At 34.8% G+C, this 19,663-nt stretch overlaps 1 protein-coding gene across 1 annotated transcript; it reads left to right on the top strand.

The window, feature by feature from the left end:
* Positions 1–10,240: 10,240 nt before the first annotated feature.
* LOC128239906 (uncharacterized) lies at positions 10,241–19,123 on the top strand. The gene is made up of 4 exons (XM_052956351.1): positions 10,241–10,571; positions 14,968–15,113; positions 15,771–15,901; positions 17,851–19,123. The coding sequence occupies exons 1-4, from the start codon at positions 10,384–10,386 to the stop codon at positions 18,016–18,018; spliced, it is 633 nt and encodes a 210-aa protein (XP_052812311.1). The 5' UTR covers positions 10,241–10,383; the 3' UTR covers positions 18,019–19,123.
* The last annotated feature ends 540 nt before the right edge of the window (positions 19,124–19,663 follow it).

The following is a 19,663-nucleotide window of genomic DNA, read 5'->3' as shown; positions in this document are numbered from 1 at the left end:
TGAGTCAATATAAACAGATTGGTCAGTAATCTGCAATGTTTAACATAACTGACCATTGTCCAATTGTTGAGTCAATATAAACAGGTTGGTCAGTAATCTGCCAGGTTTGACATAACTGACCATTGTCCAATTGTTGAGTCAATATAAACAGGTTGGTCAGTAATCTGCAATGTTTGACATAACTGACCATTGTCCAATTGTTGAGTCAATATAAACAGGTTGGTCAGTAATCTGCCAGGTTTGACATAACTGACCATTGTCCAATTGTTGAGTCAATATAAACAGGTTGGTCAGTAACCTACCAGGATTGGACATAACTGACCATTGTCCAATTGTTGAGTCAATATAAACAGGTTGGTCAGTAATCTGCAATGTTTGACATAACTGACCATTGTCCAATTGTTGAGTCAATATAAACAGGTTGGTCAGTAATCTGCAATGTTTGACATAACTGACCATTGCCCAATTGTTGAGTCAATATAAACAGATTTGTCAGTAACCTACCAGGATTGGACATAACTGACCATTGTCCAATTGTTGAGTCAATATAAACAGGTTGGTCAGTAATCTGCAATGTTTGACATAACTGACCATTGCCCAATTGTTGAGTCATTATAAGCAGATTGGTCAGAAATCTGCCAGGATTGGACATCACTGACCATTGCCCAATTGTTGGGTCAATATAAACAGATTGGTCAGTGATCTACCAGGATTGGACATACATTTTAACTGACCATTGCCCAATTTTTGAGTCAATATAAACAGATAGGTCAGTAACCTGCCAGGATTGGACATACATTGTAAATGACCATTGCCCAGTTGTTGAGTCATTATAAACAGATTGGTCAGTAATCTACCAGGATTGGACATACATTTTAACTGACCATTGTCCAATTGTTCAGTCAATATAAACAGATGGTCAGTAATCTACCAGGATTGGACATACATTGTAACTGACCATTGCCGAGTTGTTGAGTCATTATAAACAGATTGGTCAGTAATCTACCAGGATTGGACTTAACTGACCATTGCCCAATTGTTGAGGCAATATAAACAGATTGGTCAGTAATCTGCCAGGTTTGACAAAACTGACTTGTTGCCCAAATGTTGATTGATTATAAACTGATTGGTCATTAATCTGCCTGGTTTGACATAACTGACTGTCTTTGCCAAAATGTTGATTGAATATAAACTGATTGGTCAGTAATCTGCCAGGATTGGACTTAACTGACCATTGTTGCCCCGTTGTTGGGAGAAAATAAACTGATTGGTCAGTAATATGCCAGGTTTGACATAACTGACCATTGTTGCCCCGTTGTTGGGAGAAAATAAACTGATTGGTCAGTAATCTGCCAGGTATGACATAACTGACCAATGTTGCCCCGTTGTTGAGAGAAAATAAACTGATTGGTCAGTAATCTGCCAGGTATGACATAACTGACCAATGTTGCCCCGTTGTTGAGAAAAAATAAACTGGTTGTCAGTAATCTGCCAGGTTTGGACATAACTGACCAGTGTTGCCCCTTTGTTGAGAAAATATTGCTGTAAGCCTCATAAGGTTAATTTTCCCCTTCAGGTTCCAAAATTCCCTTAACTTCTGGGTATTTTTAATATGACACTGCACGGGGGATGCCAATGGGTCGGAACGTACCAATTCTAAACCACTGCAATCTGCCAGTGTTCCACATGGGAAGCAACTGACACTAGAATGTTTACCGACATAAATGGCAACTGTTTCCCCATTGTTGAGAATACTATTAATGACCAAGGGAAATAACTTACTCTTGGCTCCCATTATTTGCATATCAGAAGTTGCCCATCAAAATATAACACTACACAAATACATCTACTAACAACATTTATACGTCCTTTTCTATTATTTGTACATGTAGGTAACTAATTATTGAGAACGTATGGAGAATGTGCTTTTGTACCATGTTAAAATAACAATATGTTACCTCATGCATTATTTCAATAATTTAATTATAATATTAAAGTAAAAAATTATAGTTTAATGTATATTTTTTTGAAAAGGAGAACTTAATTTTTCAACAAAAGTTTATACCGGTAATGATAAAAGTTTCTTAAATTATGTTAAATGAAAGCATTGAAAGGCTAGCTGTAGGCGTGATAAGTCTGATTTGTAAAATTGCGCCGTCTGTCCGTTCGTCGGTCCGTATGTCCCGCTCAATTTCTTTCTCTTATATGGAAAGATTTAAAAAATAACTTGTGTTTGACATACCAAGACGACAAGGTCACACTTAGTGTTTGTTTAGTAGGGATGTTGCACCAGTTTAACCCTGGCGCTTGAACTTTTTTATCATGTCATGTCAAAAAGTAGATCTAAGGAAACCTGATTTTGACTTGCGGTACTAAAGTCTGTAAGTCTAAAACATTATGGATAAAATAAAAAATGATATTTTGAACAAATATTTAAACAATGGAACCTACAGGGACAAGCCAATTAGCTTTAAATGAATCGACATCTTGTTTGAAAGTACAACAACATTTAAAGTACAACAACATTTAAAGCTATATTGGACAATATCATTGCAAGTCCTTTAGCATGAGTTATGTCCCTTGACTTACTGAGAGTTGTTAAAAGACATTAAAATATTCGGTATCCAGCAGATGGGATCTATAACGACGAGCCGAGTTGCTTAAATTAAACCAAGATCCTGTTAAAAGTATACCAATCAAAGAAAAATGTAATGGGCAAATTTATTGCCCAAAGTGAGTAAATTTAGCAGCGACGCAGTCCTCGCAAGTGGGATACAAGTTAACATTTAGACAAGGGTCTGTGGATCACTTTTCAGATTGAAAGAAAAGTCAATACTATTCAATGACATATTTCTTTAAAATTTTCCAAATTAAATTTGTAAAGGAACCTTTTTGATGTTCGGTAATAGTTAAACAATCGATATAAAACATGCTTTTATGAACATGTTTTCATACAACCTGATGAAGGCCAAATGGCCGAAACGTTGTTTCATAAATAAATAACTTTTGTTGAAGTTGGACTTCTTTAATTATCACCATATGTTTTATAAAGAAATATTAGCCAGTCGGATATAACAATAATCTACAAATATATTCGCTTCCTTTTTATTTAGACTGGTCACTGGTCAAACTCAGTGGTTATTTTCCTTTGTCGAGCGAAAGCACTGAGATTGAAAATTACTACATATTCACGCGCATACCTGTAGGAAATGTTTACTATAAGAATCACAGGGTGCGAGTTTGAAAAGGCGCTCGTCTTCCCCATTGTATTTTTAGACTTCAGACGACAAATTCTGACTTTGAAGTTATGCATATTTTTCCGTATTCTATACTGAGCAAATACTGCATAAGATCGGTGATCTCAAAATCAAAATGGGTCATCTTCTAAACATGACCAAATTGCATACCAAGTTTATGTACATGTATGCAGTTCCTGTGCCTAGTGTTCTTTAGTTATTGAGCGGAAACCGTTTTTTCACCTCAATTTTACCTTGACCTTTGATCTACTGATCTTATAATGACCTACTGGCATACCAAGTATTAAGTTCCTGGGTGCAAGCGTTCTTTAGTTATTGAGCTGAAACCATTGACACCATTTACTTTTTTACAAAGAACATAACGATATAATATACACTTGTACGACTCGATATCGCACGTATACATGAATCATATAAATTGATGTTTTCTATACAGCATTGTTAAGAACCTTACATGTGATGAGGCCCAACATCTAATGGTAAGACAGATGCTGTAAATCGGGATGACAAACGGGTGGAGGTTTCAAAGTTTTCCCGAAAAAGGGGGTTTTATTTCATACTTTGCTCATGTTGTTGCAATGTCATGCTGCTTATGTTTATCGGGTTGCCAAGTGCATCTCTGAGACTTCCAAATCATAACATTGAAATGGTATTGATTTTGTTGTTTTCTATAGGAGGTTATAAAATGGTATTCAGAGAAGTATGAAGTTCCTGACTCCAACCGTTCTTTAGTTAGCGGCAACGAAGTGTGACGGACGGGCAAAAAAAATCCCCATGAATGGGGGAGAACTACAGCGATGAGAGAAGTCGTACAAACACGAAGTCAAACCTTCGCAAGGTCGTTCCATATTTTGAGAGGTTGTCCCCTATATATATTACATAGCAAAACATTACAGAAAATGAGAACCATACAGTTGTACTAGGGTTTAAAAGGATTTGCAGCTTAATAAAATTAAAAGTATTAAAATTTGACAAATTGCCTTTGATCTCAATTCATGTAGATAACACTTAGCATCTAAAAACAAAGTGTACATGGGACGTCTTCACCAAAACGTGGTACAACTTCTGTACAAACCTAGTAGCCAAAACATATAGCACGATTTTGTTAAGTGGCACGCATTAGACTAAAAAGCAAATGACAGACAGACAAGAAAATTAACAATAATTGCACACAGTTGACATCAACATGAAACTTATTTATTTCAAGCTTTTTGATGAAGTATCATCCAGGAGTTTTATCAGTGATATAACTGCATGGATATTTCATTGCAAACTATACTCGCCACTTGGAAAATATGTTTTGCTCGTGAAATAAAATATAATCCTACACCGAAATCAACACATATCCTCTATGTGTTGACAAATGTTTGAGTAATCGCCTTAGAACAATCAGCAATACTACATACACAGAATTAACGGTGCTGGGTCGGGTTGCTAAGAAAGCGGATATGCAAATAAGCTAGCTATTTGCAATACCGTTAAAATATTATGCCTGGTAACCCCCAATTATCACGGTATCATTTGAAAATGGGATTACTCATATTTAAATAAAAGGATTGAAAAAACGTTATGGATTAAGATATGAAGTTGTTGCTTTGTTCTTAAACTTTCGTTTTTTACTTCAATAAAATCGGACGTGAGCTGGCCAATTTGCCAATCATTCGTTTTTGACACCAAAAATGCTTGTTTATGATATTATTTTCGGCTTAATTTTAATTTTATGTATTCTTATCTACACGCAAAACCCTTTCAAATGATACTGAAATAATATGGTCTCCAATCATCCAATCATCCAGAATTGACATATTTGTATATCGGTTTGAAGTAGAATCCCTCGGAGCCAAACTAAACTTATATATACGAGTGTGCAAACCCCTACCCCCATCACCTTCACAAACATAAACCCCTCTGTTTCGCCGGATTCCGCGCCATTGTTTAGTACGCTGGATTCCACTAACTGAGCACACTAGATCCAAATTCCATAAGAAAACAAGTAAACATTGATTACCACATTAAACTGATTTTCATTTACAAATGAATCGTCAATAGAATACATGCATAGGAAGCCTCCAAAACCAACGAAATACTTCTAAACTAATATTACTATATTCCTAGTTCGTCGTTCCTTCAACACCCAGCGCCAAACGGTCGCTAATTACGTATATTAAACAATAAAATGAAAGGTTATAATATTTCAATTGCAAATGTTATTTTAAACTAATGTCTCATTTTAAGCAATGACTGATTGACAGCATAAACACATCTAAAAAAGATACGTAAGTGTCTACGTGGCATAATAACTGACAATGCTTCTATTGCCCTCGAAAAGTGACCACCTTTTGGAAAAGGTCAAAGTGGCTGCATAAGACAGGTGGCCACTTAATCCAGGTTGCAAAATTCCGCCACTTAAGCTTTGTCTCAACATAGGTCGATAACGATGTTAACAACTACCATCAGGCTGAGTCGGAAAAACCCTCAAAATGCAATGCTAGGGTGTGACATGCACTCACTTTCAATCGCATTTTCAAGTTCTAACCTAATTAACTCAACGAAACAGCTAAACATTTACCACATGTAAATGAAGAAATGTGGGCGAAGTAACAGATGTCGGATCTCTAGCATACAATGCACTTCGACAAAGCGGATTTTCATTATTAAGGGCCTTCCACAGACCAAATGTGGATGGGGAAGGCTATACTTTAAAATGGTTTGAGGCACAATGTTTAAGTAAAACATACATCCCTACGACGTGTTTTGAGGTAAAAAGGAGTTGACCAATGTTTACGACAGAAAATTTTATCAGATTTTGGATAAAAAAGAATTTGCATTATTGTCGGAAACGTCTGTCGACAATAAAGCAGTGCTACTTATAACTATGCTTTTAAGTCAAAATGCCCCAGACTTAATAATCAACCATGTCTTGTGGGTTCTTGGTGATATATTATTATATAAAAAAAAGGTATTCAATAACATAATGAAAATGGTGGATAAAGTTCATTTCCTTGTTTAAAAAATGCATATATATGTTAATAGCTGTAATCACCACAAAGCCACAAACCATCGTTGATTAGGGTAGTACTGACTTTTTAAAACAAAAACATACCAATTACAAATAAGGAAAATTCCATGCTTTCTGATTGGAAATCTTATAAAATCCTCTTTCGTCAAATTTGCTTAGCTTCTAATTACAGATACACTTCTTTAACGGATACACACATGCTTGCTAAATAATGAACCTCAATACTAAATTAAAAAAATCAAATGTTATAAACATCATTTGTTTTGATCCTTTAAACGACTTTTGCACAGTGGAAGGCCCTGAACATGATAGTTAGTTTGTCCTTGATTTGTCCACCGCCCCTATTCGCTAAACTTGATCCTCATTTGCATGCAAAACAATGATACAACTCTTTAAGAATTTGATCGGATAAACTACTTGTACGTATACATACATGAGATCTACTACGTCATCAATATATGTGTACCTACTACGTCATCAATATATGTGTACTGTGTACAAGTACGCAGCGTGTAGTCAGCATCACGGACACATGTAATGTCTGTGATCTACATCTTTATACAGATATTTGAATTATGATAGGCTTGTACGAGGCGAACGCGTATGACGTCTCCAAAATCTCATGAGGCGTCTAAACGTGAATACATTTTTAAGGCCAACTGAAGTTAAGTTTGTGCTTGTACGGGAAGGTACACGTAAAATGCAAGTATAAGTAGTGTGTCGCAACCTCTCTGTAAATGATTTATATCAACCATCAGTAATTTGCTTTCATTTACCATATATAGTACTGTAATCTCTTGAACGACCGGATGGACCGACATGGTTTATCTGAGATTCACTCTAGCTTTGTAATACGACGAAAACCACAAATGTTCAGTACGAATGTGTTCGTCTGTTAAGTTCATGACAAGCTCTCTTTTACATGTACGGTGATGCTTGACACTGTTATTGACATAGTTTAAGAAACACACCAGGTTTACTGTACCTTTCTTATGGGAAAGTTTCGTTTGTGACCATATAAGTATACACATCTTTACGGCTTGAGCATTAACGTTACTTGCCAGTGTGTTCATAAAAAATGTTTGTTACGAATAAAGACCAAATCTGGGAGATCAAAAGAGTATCTCATCTTGTTTTGAATGATATGCGGCATTTTACAGCTCCATCTCTCATCGACTTATTCAATGGCATGCAAGTCCTCACCAGTCAAGTGTAACCACGCCCCCTTAGGTCCGAGGAATAGCGGGGACTTTGACTTTCGGTCCAGCCAATCCCGGGTAAACTACTCGCCTATGTAAAGCCCATTCCCCGCTATTTTCGGCGCGATAACAAAACCACCGCATTCACCCGGCACTGCGGGGCCACCAGGAAGGTAAAAATCCGACCCATTTCCCCCACTATCCCCGATAAACCCCCGGACCTGGAGAGAGCGGGCGTGGTTACAATTGACGGGTGCATTACTCGATCTAGAGGTTGTGCTGCTAGAATATATGTGATGCTCGAATATGGGGGCCTATTTACCGACATGGATGTGAACTTTCTACGAAGTATCTCAACCTATCCGCGCGATTAATATCGCCTCTTTTTTTAATTGTGTGGGTACAACCTTTGGAAACCTGTCTTGCTGAACATGCTGGATCTTCTTGATCTACCTTTTTATAGTTACATTTTCGTTCCGGATTGGGTCAATTTATCAAATATATACAAAAGTATATACATGTAGCTCTTATGTTCAAACGTTTTATTTTCCCTTTAAGAAACGTAGCATTTTTTTGTAAGTTGTTTAATATTTAATTTAAGTACACATTGCAAGTCAGGAGCGTACCTAGCGCCCTATTCATGTGTATTCAGAATTGTGCTAGGGGGGTTTGGGGGCATGCCCCCCCCCCCCCCCTTAGTATTTTTTTTTTAAACAATTGCACTCTGGTGCATTTTGGGCGTTCTTCGGTGCTTTATATAGTAGTGGAAAATGGACAGTTTTAGGATCATTTAGTCAAGTGTGCATACTGCAACTTCGGCTGATTTTTTGATTATTTATTTGTCAGAATCATGTGGATTCAGCCGTGTCATGGCGTATAAGCAGCTATGCGCCTGCAAGTGTGCAAATACTTTTATATATATAAAGGATATGTATTTAGTGATCTCTAACCTAAGCTATCCTCAGAGCTTGCCGGAGATGGCCGAGTTATCAGCCAGTCCCTTTAAATGTGGATCCTTTAAACGATAGCGAGATTGAATAATATTACCAATTGAGGACATAAGCCTAGCCCACATATTAGTAAATAGTGGTATTGGAAAGGGACCATAGATAAACGAAACCATTGGCCATGCCATAAACAAGTACTAGGGCAATCCTTGTAGATCGGCCAAACCTACGATATGAAGGACACGGACGTGGCACCAGTTAACATTTAATGATAACGGATACATACCACAAATAAGACATTGATCATTGAACACATTGCAGACAAATAAAGGACAATGATAGGCATGTAAACTAAACCTATACAATTTAAAACTATTGCATTTAAATATCAAACCATTTCCTCGAAAGGTTATTGCTACATGTTGTAATTATTCAGCCATCTACATCAAGCTCGTACGGTAGGATAACTGTGCGAGATGCTGATACCATTCCTGGATATGAAATATATATTTGACAGTTTCGATCATGCTTATAGTCCGCAAAAATTTGCTCTTTCCAAGACAAAAAAAACAAAACAAAAAAAGTTGTAAAAATGGTAAATCTGTGATGTAATGCCACTTTTATAAATTTGTATTGTGCTTTGTAAATAGCATTGCAATTTCCCCAAAATAATGCAAACATAATCATCCGTACATGCATGGCTGGTATTCAATATTGGTTTTAATTGGATCGACGAACGATGTAGCTAATCGGAGTCCTTGTTTTAATAACTGACCAATCCCTTAAATAAAGTCAATGATGTACATGTATGACTGCAACATTAACGTTAGCTGCATGTTGAATACCACCCATGTCAGTAAAACTTTAACATTTTAGCTAACTTAATATTTCACTGAACTTACTGAATGTCTCATTAGTACCTTGGTTGCATGGGTGGGAAATGGCCGATTTCGAATGAAAAATGTGTGATACTTTCCGTCGCATGGGTATCTTTTTTATATTTGTTTTTTAATGGCCTTGGTTGCCTTAAAATCAAACTTACAATTTCATTTTTGGTGATGCCTATATAGTTCTTCTTATGACCAGTGGAGTTCAAATTGTTTAAATTACATGCAATAACAATTTAAAGATGCGTTACCAAGCCTGACAATCTGTAGCAAAGGGGAAACGAACATTAGATATTTTTTAAAACTACATCTTAATATAACATTCTTAGACTCAATCGCTAAAAGTATCATTATTTATAAACACAAATTGTATGTATGTACATATTCATAGCTCTCGTGTATCTATTGTTTGATTTTTAGGAGAGCGGTTAATTAACCTTCAAAACGTCAACTGTCACAAATGTGCAGTGTCATATTCAGTCATCAATAACCACAAAACTTTGAAAAAAGAGATACACGAATATTTTTTTTACCTAACATTATATCTAGTTAAATCAATGCATATAATTATGAAAATGCTGAAATGTCGACAGTACCCGTTTACTAAATGTATTACTTATCCGTTTACACAGTGTTGGATTTTAATCAAACTCAAATTACATGCTATTCTTTCCTTTGATGTATTGTCCGTTATGAGTTTTTGGCCTTAGGGAAAACTTGTCGTGTGAAATGGTGTACAACAATAACACAACTCATCAATGATTATAGTTGTAAAGTTGTAATTAGTACGGAATATGCCGATAATGTACGGAGATGTCCGTACCTTGACAATCCCCTTCCCTCTAGGTATAACTTGAAGACGTTGTCGAAAACTACCGAAAGACGCCGAAATTTGACAACTGTAAAAGTATCTTTGTTTTAACCAATCGTGAACCGCCTAATATATGCCACGTTGATAAGCAACGTAGCCTTAACAGTATTTAATTATCGCTAAGACAACAGCAACATATGTGCCAGTTGATAAACGTTCCTTAAGACTAGGAGAGAAATAATTAATACTAGAATTATAAAAAAATGGCGAACAATGTCAAAGTGCTTGGATTTTTGTTGGCGTTTGCGGCCTACGTTTTTTGCCAGGAGGAAGAACTTAAAATTGACGTGACCCACACGGTTGAGAAATGTGAACGTAGAACACAGAAACATGACTTGGTGACCATGCACTACGTTGGAAAACTCGACAACGGAACTCAGTTCGATAGCAGGTATGTAGAATATTGTATTCTAATGTTTTTGGTTTCTATGGAAACATTTTTGTAATGTTATTAATTGATTTTTGTTTCGCTACGGTTTGTATACTATCAATCAATTAACATATGGTACGGATGGTTTACGTCGTACAACGAAACGTCAATATTTTCTAAGTATGCGAACATATGTTACTTGTGTGATGCAAAAATGTATAGAAAATGAATACAGCGTTTGAAGCCATCTATAGTTAATAAAATACATAACCCTAATACATATTCACAATTCTCTTTTAATGAAACTTCACATATTTACCCACGAATTCATATGAGCCATGTCTAATGTTATGTTACCATGACTCGGCAATATTTAATCAAACAGCATTTTTCTAAAAAGAAGAGATACTATTATTAGGTTATTTAAATATTAAATAATTAATATAGTTGTATGAAAAAAACGTTCATACAATCTTGCCGGAGATTGCCGAGTAGTTCCGATTGTGCTCGATGATTTATGCCTAATAAATATATCAAGTAATAATCTTCAGAACAGGTGTTGACTCCCACCTTTGTTCAACTGACAGTTGGAAGAGTTTTATCAACTATATCAATACTTAAATATGATAAAACCTTGACTTATCATAGTCAAAGGCTCATTGACAGCATGGTCTGTATGCCAACTGTTTTACTGATTGGAGTTCCAATTTTTACATTTGTCGTTCAAATGCAGTGTCTGCATAATGAGTTTCGGGTCTAAAATGGAATATTAATCAACTTATGTAATGCCATTTGTGAAATAATAAGTGTGTTAATTATGTTAAGAATTGAATAAAACCCGTTACGTATACAGTCAGAGATATTTAATTCACTGAAGAAACTATCCTTATATGCTAATGGGTTGATTGTTCAGAACTATGTTAAAGTTAACAACATTGTTAACATCATCGTTGTTAACGTTCAGATCAATATTGCTCTGTATGTTTCACATATGCAGCTGTGATCTGCAGTATTAATATGTGAGCTCATCATCAATTATTTAACCTTTAAAAGTTAACAACGGTGACGTGTATCCCGTTGTTAACGGTAACAAAGTTCTGGCACATCAAACATTTAACCTTATAAAGTTAACAACGATATCGTGTATTCCGTTGTTAACGGTAACAAATTTCTGACACATCATCAAACATTTAACCTTATAAAGTTAACAACGATATCGTGTATTCCGTTGTTAACGGTAACAAAGTTCTGGCACATCATTAAACATTTAACCTTATAAAGTTAACAACGATATCGTGTATTCCGTTGTTAACGGTAACAAATTTCTGGCTCATCATTAAACATTTAACCTTTAAAAGTTAACAATGATTTTGTGTATCCCGTTGATAACGTTAACGAAGTTCCGAACAACCGGCCCATTGTTTGCCTTCGAAAACAAAGCAAACCCATAGTCATCATGATTAACAATTCCTTGACGAAAAGACAAAATGAAGCAGACATAAAAGTATATAAATACAAGTCAGCCTTCCGTGATGCCATAGGGCAAGATACTTAAAAGACCTAGCAGTAGACTACATTGTAATGTATATATTTTTCACCATCTAAGACATTCGGTACTCCTCGGCCATTTTTATCTAAAACTACTTCGAATGGATTTGGGAATCTTAATTATGTTTACAATAATACACTCCACTGGTAATCAATTTAAACTTAGATCAATAAATACAATTCTAAAACACTACATTTTATTAATGATATAATTCAAAAATTTACGAACTACTTCAACTAATGGACCGGCATACATCGAGGTTGTTTTCGATAAAAATGGCCGAGGAGTTCCGAATGCATCTAAGACAGCAACAATGGCGTTATGCATGCATTCCAATCCAGTACTCATTTGCTAACAAATGTTGCGGTCATGGAAATGATTAATAGACTCATTTGAATAAAAATGCAAACATGAGGTTTGTGATTAAAATGTCTTCAGGGCTTATAAATAATAATCATTCTGTATAATCAAGACTCAACAAAAACTCTTAATGTTACAAATATTATTAATATAAATACTAAACTTTAAAAACAATTACAGCGAATTTTTACTTTATGGTTTTATTTTTTCAATATTAATGGGCCATAATGGGGCATTCTTCCTCCACAAAAATGGCATAATGAGAACGTATGAAAAATGTTTGAAAAAGGCCGAAGTCGCCGACAGCAATATTGCACATTTTTGTTTATTCATGAAAAGTTAACGATCGGTTTTCAAAAGTATTGACATTTTTTTGAGTACTGTCATAATTTAAGGTTGGTGGCTCTGGCCACAACTGTCATTAAGTCAAAACGTCCCTCTCGGGTAAGTTCAATATCCACATATTGATCATATTGCTTTGTTTTTGTTTCAATGGCAAAATCCATCTAGAACACTTATATCGCAGAAACAAAAATCAGATAATTGCTTGTTTTTATAAAAATGATCTGAAGGTTTCCAATTAGTTCAATATATTCATCGTTGAAATATAAATACTTTGAATGTTTTTAATTAGTTCAACTTCTCCTGCGTTGAAACCAAATAGGGGCACCAGATGCACACTGCTATTCTCCAAGATGACAGCATTGATAATTTGGATTAAATATCATTGAATTGTCTGTGAAGTCGTTACTCTAATGTTCTTGATTTCCATCCTGGATAGCATTATCATTGTGTCTTAAAAGTTAAACTGGATTGTGATCTGGGCTGCTATTTAATATTGGTCTCAATTGGATCTAAGAACGATGTAGCTAATCGGATTATTTGTTATTAATGACTGACCAATAGAGTGAATGAAGTCAATGATGTACATACATACATACAGACCCTAAGATTAACTTCAGTTGCATATTGAATTACTGTCCTTATTAACCATATCCTTGATATAGTACTATATGTAAGACGTAAACAGGTTATTCTTTTCACATCGAAGTCGTATCACAATGTCAAGGTCGTAGGCGTACAGAAATGCTCCGGTACATGTATATATCGTCATCGAAACCAAAGCGTTCAGTGAGAAAATATGCCAACCTACCCACCAATGCACCCCCTGTTTAAGAGACATTAATTAGCGGAAAAGGGCAATATGAAACATTAATTATATGCCTCTTATCTTTTTTTTTCATATTCCAGTTTTGATAGAACCAGTCATTATATTCGATTGAAAATGAATTATTGAAGTACTGGACAGCAAATTTTTGTAAACATTTGATATTTCAGTCAAGAATATTCGTGTTAATAGTTCATAGCTTTGCCATTTAGGAGAGAAACCGATCACAAATATCATTCGAGAATAAAAAATGGGCTATAAGACCATGTTATTCCAGTCAGCTACAATCCAGTAAATATTGTGCATTGCTATTGGGAGCCAAACACCAACCTTTCCCAGTTATGTATTGGTCAGGGGACTGTTATTCAATATTGGTCTATAATTGGTTTAGCTAATCGGCGTGTGTACCTATACCTTGAATGGAATCAATGATATTGGTCAGGGATGTTATTCAATATTGGTCTATAATTGGTTTAGCTAATCGGCGTGTGTACCTATACCTTGAATGGAATCAATGATATTGGTCAGGGATGTTATTCAATATTGGTCTATAATTGGTTTAGCTAATCGGCGTGTGTACCTATACCTTGAATGGAATCAATGATATCGGTCAGGGATGTTATTCAATATTGGTCTATAATTGGTTTAGCTAATCGGCGTGTGTACCTATACCTTGAATGGAATCAATGATATTGGTCAGGGATGTTATTCAATATTGGTCTATAATTGGTTTAGCTAATTGGAGTTTGTACCTATACAGTAAATGGAATCAACGATATTGGTCAGAGGTGTTATTCAATAGTGGTCTATAATTGGTTTAGCTAATTGGAGTTTGTACCTATACAGTAAATGGAATCAACGATATTGGTCAGGGATGTCATTCAATATTGGTCTATAATTGGTGTAGCTAATCGCAGTGTGTACTTATATCTTGAATGGAATAAACGATATTGGTCAGGGGTGTTTTTCAATATTGGTCTAGAATTGGTTTAGCTAATCGGAGTGTGTACCTATACGGTGAATGGAATCAACGATATTGGTCAGGGATGTTATTCAATATTGGTCTATAATTGGTGTAGCTAATCGCAGTGTGTACCTATACAGAGAATGGAAGCAACGATATTGGTCAGGGGTGCTATTCAATATTGGTCTATAATTGGTCTAGCTATTCGGAGTGTGTACCTATATTGTGAATGGAATAAACGATATCAATTGCAATGAATACTATCCCCGGTTATTAAAGGATGGACAGGATGGTCCGATCGGACCGTACTCTTCCAATATTCTAATAAACAGGGCATTTATTAACATTACAATACATCTTGTCACGTATATTTCAGTTTTGAGCGAAACCAGCCTTTCCAGTTTCAGTTGGGTATCGGTCAAGTTATTAAAGGATGGGAGCAGGGTCTTCTGGACATGTGCCCAGGAGAGAAACGCACACTGACCATCCCACCCAACCTCGCCTATGGAGATAAGGGCGCTGGTAAGTGAACGTTAAATATATTGACCTTTGGCATTTTAAGCAATTTTAACTTAGAATACAGATTTAATACGTTATTGATTGCTAAGGTCAATTTATATTTAAATATTTAGACCTCAACTTCCATTCCTTAAATGAACTGCCTTTCGGCAATTGCGTTTATCAATCGATGAACGCAACATCTTCGGATATGTTCGGATCGCAATTCATCGCATAACAATAGACATGAAAACTATTGATCTTGTTATTGTTTGTATTGTATCAACAGGTCCCGTAAAATAAAAATCAACATTTTAGAAATAGTTAAATTATTATTTTAAATGTATTGTTGCCCAATTGCGTTCATACCCCGATAATGACATCACCCCCGCAATTCATTCCTTAATTTTGTATGACGTTAATATACTTTTGCACTTTTGAGATGTATTTATCCATTAGTCTCATCGCATTCAATAGTTAATCAAATTATTTTAAAAACAATATGATATGGATACATGTACACATCGTCGGCGACATGTATACTGAACGCGGTGACCTGTATGCCCGTTGTTTATCTATTTGTCGTTTGATCCTTGAGTCCTTATGCAAGGTTATGGTTGTTTTTCTAGCAATTTGTTTATTTACTAGACATAAAATATACATTATTACACATTATTAAAGGTGACGCCATTCCTCCGGACTCCACCCTGATCTTCGAAGTAGAACTCGTCCACACTGCTGACGGTCCAGTGCCCCCAAATGTCTTCAAGCAGATCGACGTCAATAAAGATAAGGAACTTTCACATGATGAGGTAAACATCTTTAAAATAACGGATATGAAGGAATACTAGTTCATAGAAACTCAAATACTTCACACCGCGAAGGAGATCGGCAGTGAAATAAGAGAGGCGACATTCTTCTCGTTTATTTCCGGTTATCCCGTTTTTCAAACATTTTCTTGATCTTGAAGCTTGTCGATACTCAAAGTTTGTATTTCTGGAAATGTTGTATAATCAATAGAGGATAATTGTTTGGTGCAATTTAAGATCTTAATTTCTTTCATGCTTTTCGATGAAATATGGGGTTTTAATAGTGAACTAAAACAGTATAAATATCAATTTGATATTTTCACCGCAAAATAAGGAGTGAAAATATCAACTTTCAGAACAACTTTTAAATTCATTTGTAGTTACTTCCCTTGATCAAAACAGAACACTTCACTTTGAACCAGTAAATGTTTAAAATCTAAGGAAATGTTTTATAAATTTAAATAGATATATATACATATTTGGAAATTAACAACTTACCGTTTATTTCCGGTTATCCCGTTTTTCAAACATTTTCTTGATCTTGAAGCTGAATGTTCGAACATTTGCTTTCATGCCAAACACATTACAGATGAAAACAACTGTTCGAACATAATAAGAATTTATATCATCGTTCAAATGTATTTTAAACGGTTTGCCGTTGTAATACGTAAAATGAGCTTCCCGGAAAATTCACACAACAATTTACAGATAATCCGATATTTTTTACCCCACCCACGCCTCAAAATTTGTCAACAAACCAGCGTGGCATTCACTCTTTACCTGCAAAACAAACATGTTTTCAAGCGAAACAGACTGGTCTCTGATAGTAAGATGACTGAATATTCATTAATTATGAAACACATGCAGCCTTAAACTAAGAAAAATGTTTAAAATCCAATGAGTATCCGCATTTGTTTTGCTAACACATTTGACCTTCCAAATTTTCATTCATTAAATGGCGGCGTAGTAATTTGGTTATGTATTCATGCCCCACTTAAAATAAATGTGTTTTCGTTATTTTTTGGAACATATGTGCACTTATAAAACTTTATTTATTACTGTTCGTAAAAGCATTGCACTAAAAAACGAGCAAATAATAAACCTTAAGAATGAATAGCAGAGAACTATTTCTCAACAAACCGGAAATAGAAAAGTTGACAGCTATAATTTTGCGTAAGGAGCCGCACGGGTAGCGGCATAAATAACACCCTTTTCAATAAAGAGGGTAATTAAGAAATAAATTAAAAAACTAATAAAACTCCCAAAATAAGCACAAAGGAAACAGAAAATTTGTTTATTTCAGTGTAAGATCGTATTTAATTTCACTCGTGATCATAGAAAAACTATATTTTCTATGACACTCTTGAAATAAAATACGATCTTACACTGAAATAAACAAATATCCTCTATATATTTCACCGAGTGAGAGAAATATTTACTTTTGGTGTTCACTTAAAAAAGCAATTTGTCTTCCTAGTAAATGTCTAATAATGGCAGTTTATTGCATTTTCGGAAAAGCGTGCCGAATTGTATGTGGACGTAATGTCATTTCGTTAATGACGTCGTTGAAATTGTGTCCCAGCCACTGCGCGCTGACGTTTGATTTTAAATTGAAAGCGGGCTAAAATTTCAAAATTGTAGTGAAAAATATCAAAATCTTTTGTCGTTTTTTGAAACGGTGAAATATCATTTTTATTTCAATTCTATATATATAATTCACCGGAAAGAAGACATGTATTATAAAGGACAATAATAGTGTAATGAATTGGTCATGGCATTCACTTTCAGCACATCGTTTCAACATTATGAAAAGAACGACAGGCTGACAAAATGCTGAAGTTGGGTGTTGTTGACTCAATTTTTTTTCATATCAAATATTGCTATTATCAACAAAGTTGCCATGTCATTTTTTTATGCCATTTTTTATTTATTATCTTATGTGTTTTTTTCAGGTGTCCGACTACTTACTTTCCCAGGCTGTTCAGCACGGCCAGAATATCGACAAAGACTCCGAAGATCACAAAAATGTCGTTCAAACCATTTTTGACCACGAGGACAAAGATAAGGACGGAGTTATCTCCCTTGATGAGTTCAGTGGACCGAAACACGACGAATTATAAAGACTCTAGTTCATAGGCATAAATTAATTATACAGAATATTTTGTTTTCATTCCTATTTATTTTAAAACTGGATTTATTGAAAGTAGAACTCACATTATATATAATAAGTATAAGCCAGTTGTGAAAATAATCATTGTGCTGACTTTTATGCGATATCTGAGATATAAAATGGTATATGTAAATAATTATGTTCCCCATTCAGTTTCATGATAGTTTTCTCAAATTACATCTAGTCTTTTTTCAACATATGTACATTGTTTATGTAAAATACTGCTGTTTATTTATACTTATTTTTATATGTTTCTCGAAGATTGGTCGATTGTCAATATTTGAGCATGAAGTGCTGGTGCTGATTAATTTTGCTGTATATTTCCACATTGTTTTAAAAGTCGTAAAACGGTCTGTTAAAAAGTCTTAGTTTGATAGATAAAACAATAACGACTACAGAGACAGTTGTTTAATAGAACTGTTAACAACGAATAGATCAGGGTAACGTAACAATTCAATGGAAACTTAATTTAAGGCATTTTATACTATGTGGCTATAACATTTATATTTGATGTGTGAGTGCGGTCTGCATGCAATCGTAACAACTCGGTAATCTTCGGCAAGCCCGGCATATTCCGTGAAACAGCCGAGCATGTTCTGATTTGATTCTGATGGCGACTTTTACTTTTTATGTCGTTGTTTTTCTTCTTCTTTTCGGCTATTTATTTAAAGCATCCACAGTTTTAATTTGATTGTTTACTTGTTTCAAAGTCAAGTGTGTTTAACAGACGTTTTAGTAGACTAAATGAATCGCCAACGATGATAGAATAGAATAAAACATAAAATATTTTATAGTTACAATTTCAGTGTATGGTTGTTTAAAATAGTGTGTGTGTGCATTGTATTATCGTTGTGTATTGTAATGCAAGAACTGTTAGTTCTTGAATCTGAGTGTATAATCTAGTCAAATATGATTTCGTTCCTTTTTAGCTTCTGTGTCTACATTTGCTTAATGGGCAACGATCGATTTATATAAAAGCACTGTTTACGCATAATTTTGCAATCAAAAGATTTTGGTTTTGGCTACAGAATTTAATAATAAAAGTCAAAATATGACCAGTTGTCTTGTTTTACTATTAGTTACTAAATAAAGGATGGATATCAAAATCATCTCTCATTCAGGGTGAATGATGAAAAATGCTTGCCGAAAAAGTATTCAAACTGTGTTGTTGACTTTGTTTTACATTTGGTGACGAACGAAGCGATTCAAATGCACTTTTTAGTTTAAAATGTGTCATTGTATATTCTATTAAATTTTATACATGTACGTATTGAATTAGATAAAAAAGAAACCATCGCGTGTGTTAAGTCTAATGGCCACGATGATCAAGACCATATTTGTCAATCTATTTGATACAAAAATCGAATGAATATAAAGCGCATTTTCCTGGAAAGAAATAATAGTTAGATGACATGAAGTAAATTCATAATGAATAAGAATGGGCGGAGTTAGGGTAGCGAAAGAGTCTTTCTTATTATTAAGAAACTACTTCAGGTCATCTATTTGACTTAATTTAGAATACATGTACAACCTTATTGGCTGATACATTAACAATGCAAAATTTGACTCAGTGAGTGTGTATCTGATGAGTGGCA

Source organism: Mya arenaria, chromosome 7 (assembly GCF_026914265.1).
Source record: "Mya arenaria isolate MELC-2E11 chromosome 7, ASM2691426v1".
In the NCBI taxonomy this organism is placed as follows: Eukaryota; Metazoa; Mollusca; class Bivalvia; order Myida; family Myidae; genus Mya; species Mya arenaria.
The sequence above is the reverse complement of the archived record's forward strand: the minus strand, read 5'-3'. Positions and strand labels throughout refer to the sequence as shown.